The 9821-nt window shown below is 50.7% G+C and overlaps 1 protein-coding gene across 6 annotated transcripts in view; it reads left to right on the top strand.

The window, feature by feature from the left end:
* Positions 1-3423: 3423 nt before the first annotated feature.
* The window catches only part of SLC6A12 (solute carrier family 6 member 12), a 42732-nt gene continuing 36334 nt past the window's right edge, over positions 3424-9821 (top strand). For 2 of the 6 annotated variants that reach the window (XM_032688333.1, XM_032688335.1), the window contains exon 1: positions 3500-3690. Coding sequence is in view for 2 of the 6 variants with exons in the window: in XM_032688337.1 (XP_032544228.1) it covers positions 3472-3489; positions 3621-3690 (88 nt within the window). In the remaining 4 variants the exon portion in view is untranslated. The other 4 variants (XM_032688332.1, XM_032688337.1, XM_032688334.1 and 1 more) reach the window with 4 other exon arrangements.

Here is a 9821-nt window from a genome sequence, read left to right as displayed (position 1 = left end):
TGCCCAAGGGGGAAGCATTTCTTCCATTTTGTTAGCAAAGGTGTTAAAAGGTGGGATTGGTCTGGACAAGTGAGGGCAGTGGTGGCTTCTCCTGCAGGTGGCACAGCCAGTTGGGCAACCAGGGCTGCAAGGTTTGCTGTCTCCAGCACAAATCCCAGTGACTGCCTCTGCACCTTCTGGTGTTTGTAGAGCAGGAGCACATTTTGGATTCACCCATAGGGTGTCATGCTGACAGACCTCTCCTAAAAGCTGGACTGGGAGGGGGGGAGGGAATGGACTCGTTTTGGCTTGAATCCTTGCATCTCACTGGCTCAGGGATGAGGGAAGCATTGTGGGGCCCAGGACTCGCTGCTGCCAGGGAGAGTGGCCCTGGCGTGGGCTGGTGTTGGCAGCCTGCTGCTCTGGGCTGGCTCTTCTGCAGGCATGTCAGAGCTGGCTGGAAAGGAGGAAAGGGTGGGGAGACCCAGATAATGGAAAAAACCAACACGTGCTATGAGAAAAGAGAAGGTGAAAAGGGAGGCAAGGGTGCACTGCCAGCTGGCAGGGGGTGAGCAGGGTGGGGAGGGGCAGACTTTTGAGGAGGTACAGGGCAGATCTGAAGTTGTGGTTACCCATCCATCAGAGCAAAGGCTGGTGTAAGCAGGCTGAGTCCTGGTCTCCAGCTGCCCTGGGCCTGGCAGGTTGAGGATATCAGGTCACTTCAAGGATAGTTCTCCTCTTACGATGAGAGGGGATGGAAACCCATGCAACTGCCTCTGAGCGAGCTGGCAGCTGCAGATGGAATGGGTACCTCTGTGTGGTGGGACAGCTATGCTTTCCCATTCCTCCTGTGCACCCTTGGGCACAGCAATGGGGCTTCCTCTTGTCTTGGTTTTCCTGCTTGCAAAATCAGATAGTGCCCTCCCTTCCTTTGCAAAGCACCTCAGGGTGTGCTGTGGGGAGAGCTATGGAGATCTGTGTGCTGCTGATGTCTGAGCTGCACACAGCAGGGCAGGTCCCATGTCTGAGAGGGGTTCATGCTGCCTGGGGAAGGGGGTGCTTCGAACATTTCTAGGATTTATTGCAAGCAGCACTTTCCTTTTGGGGATGGAGTGTTTAAGAGCAACCTCACCCACACTCAGAGAGGAGGAGCTCTGCAGTCAGGTTGTCATGCCTCTTAGCAGCCCTGTCCTACCTACAGCCCAGGGTGCCTGCTCAGGGCTTACTCTGCCAGTGAAGGTGGCAATTATTGGTCAGGGAGTGCATCACCCCTTACCTTGCCCTCTCCTGAGCACAGTCTCTTCCTCCTGAGCTGGTCAGAAGGTGGTTTTCAGTCTGGGCCATCACTCTAGTGCAATCCCTCACATGGAAGCTGCCATGCTGAGATAAATGTGCCCCATGCCTGTAGCAGGATTTAAAAACACCATGAATTATTGCCTGATGGGAAACACTGAAGCCTGAGTGTGACTTCTGGTACCTTCTGGGCTGGAAAACAGAAATAGCAGCCTTTTTTTCCTCCTGAAGAATGACTTTCACACATTGCTGGATAAAGTTTTCATTTAGGTTGACTTTCTTCTTGTTTTACCTGAATGTCACAGGTCATTTCCCATCTACAGCTTTGCACAAAACCCTCACTGTTCCTGTGAAACACTTCAGTGTGGATAAATCAAGTTTTTAGGTCAGCTCTGCTTACCTAGGCTTATCTCAATCCCCTTTTCATATCTGGATAACCTCTATTGCACCTTTTCCTCAGCTGTGCTGGGTCACGCCAGTCCTGCGTGACAGGACAGACGGTGGCACTGTCCTTCGTGGGCAGGGACAGAGGCAATGCAGTGGCTGTGTTGTGTAGACAGCACATGGTGTTCACCTTGCAGTCTTTCAGGACTTCAGAGACAGCCCCTAAAAGGCAAAAGATGGAGCCTGTACCCTCTGATGTTGATGCCAGGTTGTGCAAAGGAAGAATCAGCCTGTATTTCTTTGGGCGTGGGACCAATCCACTCAACTAGCCCATAGGGAAGGTGAAAGCCAGGGTTTTCAAAATGGCATGCTTGGAAAGTTTAATCCCAGAAACAGTGTGCTACACTTTGTCCTTGGCTGCCTGTGAAGAAGCATCACCTGCTCCAGCTGCCACCCCAGCCCTCACAGCCCCATTGCCCAGCTGGTACCTCTGGGAGAGGGCTGGGCTGGCTCAGAGCTCCACCACCCTGGGGATGTCCCCCAGATCTCACCCCGAGTTGCTCTGCCCCTCTTTGCATTGCTCAGAAGTGTGGGCTCAGACCACCTGCCTCCAGTGTCAGCTGAGGTGGTACATTACACCCCAAAGTAGATGGAGATGTTTTTCCTTACTGCCTCCAGTGCTGGCCTCAGTGGTTTATCCCAAGGATCCCACCAGGTTGATTCCCCTTACGCATGTCTCCAGCATTATCTGTCCGCAAGCTAATCCAGCGTGCTCCAATGCAATCTGAGTCACTGGCTTCTGGCACCTGTGGAGGATTTTTTTTGAGACAGCATTACAAATGACCTCTATAAGCGTGTGCAGGCATGTAAACCTACTGCTTCCCCACTCTGTGGTGGTGAGGGCTCGTGTCAGCTCCTGGTTTCCCACTGAGGGGGCTGAGGGATGCTTATCTGGTGAGCCCTGACACAGCTGAGGCACTGGAGCATGTGCTGGATGTTCCCCACCTCCCACCCCACATGCTGCTCTGGTTAGGCCACATGGGTACATGAAAAGGTCAATAGGAATTTGGAAGGCACATTAACAGGCAAAGCAGAAGACAAAACAGTAATAGCATTAAACCTAACATTAAAAAAAAAATCTCACCTAAGTATCTTGAGAAAAATGGTGTAACTGGAATGCCTGCTGCTGGTGGTGGCCATGAGAAGCCCTGGAAAAGTGTATCAGGGCGAGGCACAGAGGCATTGCGCACTCCTAAGGAGCACCCAGATACTATAAAGATTCCAGCAGTACCTCTCCTTGCTGACAGAGCTCTGTCCCACGAGCTCTACTGGCACTCAGCATAGGGCACAGGCATGGAGGGAGGGGTCTGCGTGACCCCAGGACAAACGTCCCCCTCTTCACACACCCTCTGCCTTTTGTTCACCCATCTGATAGTGTTGGTGAGTCTTGAGCTTGGCCACAGAAGAAGGTTTAGTGTAGTGCTCCCTAGAGATGGAGACGATTCTGCACATTTATAGGATGACTTTGAGGGATGTCACTATCCCACTAAAATGCTGGAGCTCCAGTGCAGTGGGACCATGTGGCAGCCAGCCTGGGCCATGCTGCAGGGTCTGATGTCCAGATGACCTGATGTCACTCCCTGACTGCTGTTGTTGATACTTGCAAACACTGGTCTTTTACCCTGGCTGCCTGTGGCTGATCTTATTTTGCTTTCCTGTCAGGGCCACAGTTCAAGGTTTGGAGGGGTGCACGTTGTGCATGTTGTAAGAGACTAGGGGAGAAAGTTCTTCTGCCCTGGTGCACCTCCCTGTCTGATGTCCCACCACCCACACGTGAGCTGGGTGATAATTTGGTGGGGGGAGCTGGTGGAAGGGGAGGGACAGGAGGAGGAGAGAGGGTAGTCTCTGCCTAAACTCTTCCTGTATCTCTTTGGCACTCGGTGGATTCCCTGCCTGGATTCCAGTGGGACGGGAAAGGACAGGACAAGATAGAACGGGAGGGGCTTGCCTGGGGGAGACCTTTGCAGGGTTCAGGTGAGTTGGGTGTTTGCTTGTTGAGCAGATCTGGCTGGATGTGTGTGTCACACTGGGAGTGCCAGTGCCTCCGGTCCTCCCTGCTGCATGTCAGTGCTCTGGAGAATGGTCCAGCAAATCTGCAATGGGAAAATCTTCCCAGCGTTAAACAAAGGAAGAGAGAAATGGAAAATAAGGAGCGAATAATCAGTTTGGATCAACCCAGGGAAGAGGTTTTTCTTTTAGTGATTTCTATAGGAAAGGACAGGCAGAGATGCTGCTGGGAGGCTGCTGGGAAGCTGAGAGCAAAGAGATGCCTGAAGGATGGATAATTGGTACTGAAGGTTGTGGCAGCAGAGAGGAAGCGAGAGAGAGAAAAGTACTCAGTAGAAAGATTGAGAAGAGAGATGAGAGCAAGCCAGATAAGGACAGGGATGAAGGGCAGATGACTAAGTGATAATAGGTACAGGAGCAAAGGTGCTAGGAGTGAAGTAGGCTGTAGGCATTTCAGCTACTGCAAATGTGAGTCAGTGACTCCCTCTCTTCCTGTGCTGCCCTGCAGAGGTGCTGTCCCTAAAGCATTTACTTGGGGGCTGCAGCTCTAAAAGATGTGTCTGGTAATGTGCTCCTTGCTCTTCTTTCCACCAAGGCTTCATCAAATTTGCCTCTGAGTAGGGGTGAGGCAGGGAGACAGCGTAGTTTCTGCATGTGCTAAACTCTGGGGATCTTGGGCATTTTTGTGAACAAACCCAAGCGGAACATGTGGGGGTTTCATAACACCTGATCTGTGTCTTCTTAAATCAACAGTGCTTTTAAAGTAATCACTGTTAGTCAAGGCTTTCACCCAATGCCATTGGAAATGCCATTGCCCTAGTTTTTCCTCTTTGGCAGCTGCTGATAGGAGAGGCTGAACCTTGGACCTGACCTTTGAAGCTCTTCAACAGCCCAATTTTGCTGGATTCATGGGTGTAGATGTGGCCCTTGCAGAGGGCAGGCTAGAATGTCCTGTGCCATATCTCTGCTTGACGGTGCTCCTGGGCAGGGCTATAGAAAAGTTTTGGTGCCCCAGGCCAGAAAGCAGACACCTTGCCTCTCAGAGGGTGCAGGTGGGTTGCAGTCCCCTGGCATTACAGTGTGGTGTTGCAGTAGGCACTGCTGGAAGGCACTTATGGCACGGCTGGAGTCATAGCCTCCATGCACCTCTACCTGCACTGATTTCACCTGGTGTGACTTGTCCTGAGCACCAACTGGATATGGCTGAGCCTGCCCAGAGTCCGCCAGGTAGATCCCCAGCCTGCACCTGAGCAGGACACAGGGTGCTGGGCTCCTCATGCAGGGCTGAGCAGTGTGGGGATGATCATGGTGGGGAGCTCCTGCAGCTCTGTGATCTCCTCCTCCTGCTCTGCTGTTCTGTGATGTCTGCACACACATCTGGGCTGAGACACTGGGCTCTGCCACATCAGCTGTTGGCTCCCCTTGTCCTTCGTGGGAGAGGTATAAAGCAATGTGTTGTACCTTAACCTTGACTGCCTTTTGGAAGAGTTTTGCTTGAGTGCGCTTCCCTCATGCTCCCCCTTTCTCATCACTGACAGCAAGTGCCCCCAGGCTGTGTTTTTGGGAGGTCTGGCAGGGTGTGCCCACCTGGGGGAGTTTAGATACAACTGCCTACAGCAGATGCTAAATTCCCTGTGCTGCTCTCCCACTTCTGAACCATTGGCTGCAGTGCTGGTTCCTCTGCTCTCTTGCTCCAGTGGCTTTGCTGCCCATCCTTCCCTAACTCCTTGGCCTCCAGGCTCAGGCTGCACACAGGTGGCCAAGCCTTCAGGGCTGGCAGCCTCTGTCTCTTCACCTGACCTGCCCAGGCTGCCAGGTGCTGTGCCTTGCTCTGTGATATTGCTGCCCCGGCGAGGTGGCAGCTCTGTAGCCACCATGTGCCGTCCTGCAGACTCTGTCCTCTCCCCGTGGGGCACTGTGGGGCTGCACCACAGGTTACTACCCCTCTGTGCCCCTGTGGGGCCTGTTTGCAGAGCAGGTGCTGGAGCAGCACAGCTTTCACCCTCTGTGCTGTTCACCTGCTCTGCTCCTCCAGCCAGTGACAGGAGCTGTGCTGTCCCCTTGGCTGTGCACGAGGACCTCTGAGCAAGCCACGGGACTTCAGATAGACACCTCCAGCCACCAGGGAGGTGGCTCTAGGGGCTCCCCTGGGGCCAGGCTGGCTCTGTGTCTGTAGGAGACCTGTCGCTGTGGTGCTCTGTAAGAAGGATGGATCCTGCTGTGGATGGGCCTCTTGCTGTGTTGCAGCAGATACAACCAGACTATGGGCTGAGTGGAGGTCTCAGGAGTATCTGGTTTTATGCAAAGACTGGTTTCTGGCCATATTTACACCCTGTTTATGGACTTCATCATCTAGTCTTGACTTTTTTTCTAGGCTAAAGAAAGAAGACCCCTGTGTCTCTGTAGCTCAGAGCAGGCATGGTGAGCCATGGACACTGACAGAGACTGATCTGGCCCTGAGAACAACAGCCTACACTGATTTTAGCAAGATGTTTGTCACTGATCCTCAGGAAAGTCCAGCCACTTTTAGGTACTTAGGAGGATCTCCTGTTCTGGCAGCAGAAGACAGGCCAGGAGCCATTTGATACCCTCCTGAGCTGGGGGTGTGTGCTCTGAAGGATGATGCTCTATAATCCTTACAGCTTGTACCGCAGATGTACATGTCATTAGCAAACTCTCATTTGCTTCTTATCGCACTCTTTCTGGTGCCAGTAAGTAGCAAACTCTCTGACTGCAGAAGCATTGCTCTTATTTCACGTTGGAGAAAATATAGGCAGGATCTGATCCTTGTAACAGCCTCCTGTGCCCCATGAACCTTGCTGAACAGATGCTTTGAGAATACCCTGCAGCCCACAGAATCTTGAAGTTAATTAGAAAGTGTAAAGAAGCCAAGTAGCTTTCAACAGTTCGAAACAAAAGGCATTTTAATTTCAGCTGCTGTCCTCGAGTTCAGCAGTCTTTCTCGTGCTTCATCTTTCCTTGTCTTTTTGCTTTTTGCAGCTGGAGTGAGCCATTCTCCAGCAGCACCTGGGTTTGGAAGCAGCCATCCCCACTCTCTTAGATTGGCTGGAAAACACTTCCTTCTACTGCTAATATTTTCCTGTCCATCTTGCAGAGATGACCTATTCCAGTAGCAGCCCTCACTCACTAATTTAACTGGGTTTGTTCCTCAAGCTGTACCTTGGCACTACTGTTCCTCTCTGAGCCCTGATTTTCTCTCTCTGCTCCCACAGCCGCCCCCGCCTCCTGCCATCAAAATGCAGTGCAGGATTTCAGCTGCCGACTAACTGCTGGCTCTGATTGTGCAACCAGAGAATTTGCTGTGTCCTCCTGCTCCTCCTTTTGTAACAGCCTGTTTTGCTTTCTGATTCCTCCCTCCCCATCTTAAATTGCAGTTTACGTCCTTGGTTGCTGCTTGTTTCGAAATGAAACCAAGAAACATAAATGCAGTGCAGCTGCCTGCATTGTCACCTGTGATTCTGCAGCCCAGGCAGCACCTACCAGTGTCCAAAGGAGCTTTAATACTGTGCTTCCTCTAATAAGTGCTATTGGCTGCTTTTTAAAGACATCTGTGTTTGCAGTTGTCTCTGTTTCACTGTTCCCTCTTGAGATTGTCCTCTTCTCATTTGCCTTAAGATAAATCAGCAGAAGAGGTCAAATGGAGGATGTTAACTTCCCAGCAGTAGAAGCTTCTGTCTTGACAGCAGTCAGGAACAGGCAGTAAGTTTCAGGAAGAAAAGCTTTAGGAGAATTGCCATTGGCTTCTTCCTCTGGTGTCAAAACTCCATGTGGCTTCACTCTCAACTTTCTTGTCTCTCTCTTGCTCCTTGTCTCACCTGAACAACTCTGAAAAAGCCCTTTTTTTACCCTGGGAGAGGCTGAGGACACCACCATGTTTTGCTTTCAAATGACACTTTCCCTTCATATGCTCCTCTTCTTCTGATTCCTGCCTCTCCTCTTTAGTGGCATCTTATTTCCAAATAAAGCCAAAAATGCTGTTCTCCTGCATATCTGCATTGTGTTCAGCACATCAGACCCAGTGACTGAGTGTCCAGAGCACTTCAGAGGTGTCCTTGCTTTTCCTTGCCTTTCGTGACCATACTTGAAGAATCCCGTGGTGGTAGGTGTGGGACAAACAAAGTCCAAAATCTGTGACCAGAGGGAGACTGAGTTACCTCATTCAAATGTTGAAGAGGGTAACTTGTTGGTCTATGTTCATGGATGCCTGCCTGCTGCCTGTTCTCCTTCCAGAACCTGTGGGAATCCAAGTGTTCTTATTTTTTCAGCAGTAAATCTTTGTGGAAAAAAATGTGGCTGCTTCCATGCACCATGCCCAATCCTGTACCATTTCATACAGAGCTGCCTGTTGCACTGGGCTCAGAGGAAGCTTCCTACTCTGTAGGAAGATGACAGACTGCAGGTCATTCCTGTGAAGGGTACTCCAGGCTTGGCAAAAAGCACTTCCTCAAAGTGCTGAGGGCTGAAAATACAGCAAAGCACCTCTAGAAGAGACTGTTGAGTTCAGAGGGAGCTGAGAAGGGAAGGTGGTGGGGGTGGCTCAGTGGGTCCAGGAGAGGGGTAGACTATGGATTGCATCAGATGGCATCTTAACAGTTGGAAAAACTTTATGGCAGAGAGAAAAAAGAGGCTGGGAACGAAAGAGTTGTAGGATTTTTTCCCCCAAAATTTGGTGAAGAACAGCAGAAAAGGTGCAGGCGAGCAGTGAGGGGCACAGTCTTTACTTTGAACTCGTATATTACAGAGAGGGGTATCCAAAGGGAGAGGAAAATGTCTGCCTGTCAGGAAGGATGTAACACAGTAGATGGCTGTGGCTGCTGTGGGAGAATCAAATTGTTCTTAGCTGGAAACAAGAAGTTATTTGAGTCTCAATCTGGCCCCAGAACACATAGGGCAGGGGCACAGTAGAATTAGATGTTTAGAAAGAGAGCCAGGAGGTACATAAATAGGCTTTATTACAGAAACAGCAGGCAAAGCTGAGAGGGAAGTAGTGGGGACGTGTAATGCTGTGCATGGCTTTGTCTGGGAAAGGAGAAGCCGTAGTTCATGACATGAAGGACCAAAACTGGGCACCAGTTTAATCCATCATCTGTTCCCAGCTGAAGAGGTTTGACTTCATAACCAGGGTGCTTTCCCCCTTCTTAAAATAGGAAAATGAAGCGACAGGTGCTGCGTGTCCCCTGCTGTTCTGTGTTTGTCCAAGCTGTGTTCCTCATTGGAGCATCATAGATTCTATCCTTTGTGTTGGCCTATTCAGGAGTCAAAGGACAGATGCAGAGTCAAAGCCCTGGTCCAGGTGTCCCTGGGGTGGAGGCTGGTGACAGGGCTGAGTCTGCAGGTTGTCACTCATAGCATTCCCTTCCTGGGGCTTGGTGACAGGTGATTACCTGATTGTGATCTTTCCCTTCCCCCACATGTGAAACAGGTCTAACAAAAGAGAAGTAAAACACAAATATTAGTAGAAATAGGCTGGCTCTTGCATCCACCTTACATTAAAAGAATAAAAGCAAAGAATTAGGTAAGTCATCTCCTGCCATCTTCCTGTGACATCCTCAATAAACCCAGACTTAAACATCATTGTACTTGATAATGTGCCCTGGACTGCAGCAAATTGGAATGTGCCAAGGACTGTGACAGATCAAACACATCTCATTAAGTATGTGTTACTTTTTCTCTCACATTTGACAGTGCGTGGAGCTCTGCTCCTCTCAAAGATGAGGAGGCTGTGCTGCAGCATCGGAATAAACTGATTAGCCAGCTGGCAGGCCTTGCTGCAGGCAGGCAGTGGGGAAAGGGGCCTTGCCTGAGCTTCAGAAGCTGAGAAATGGCTGGCAGGAGGACACGATGTTTCCAACCCCTTTGCAGCCCAGTAGACGAGCTAAGGGAAGAGGGCAAAGCTGGGCCTGGGAGGATCTCTGTGCTGGTGAGCTGCTGCTGCAAACCAGCATTTAGGGTGTGTGCCTTGATACTACCTTCTTAAAATGTGGGGGTTGAGGTTTGTATGAGGCTGTTAGAGGGCTGATTGACCTTTAGACTCATATGTAGATGCATATGTGTTAGAGCCCTTGCTGGGTTTGGGA

Source organism: Chiroxiphia lanceolata, chromosome 5, assembly GCF_009829145.1.
Source record: "Chiroxiphia lanceolata isolate bChiLan1 chromosome 5, bChiLan1.pri, whole genome shotgun sequence".
Taxonomy (NCBI): domain Eukaryota; kingdom Metazoa; phylum Chordata; class Aves; order Passeriformes; family Pipridae; genus Chiroxiphia; species Chiroxiphia lanceolata.
Note: the sequence above shows the minus strand (reverse complement) of the source record. Positions and strands in the feature narration are given on the sequence as shown.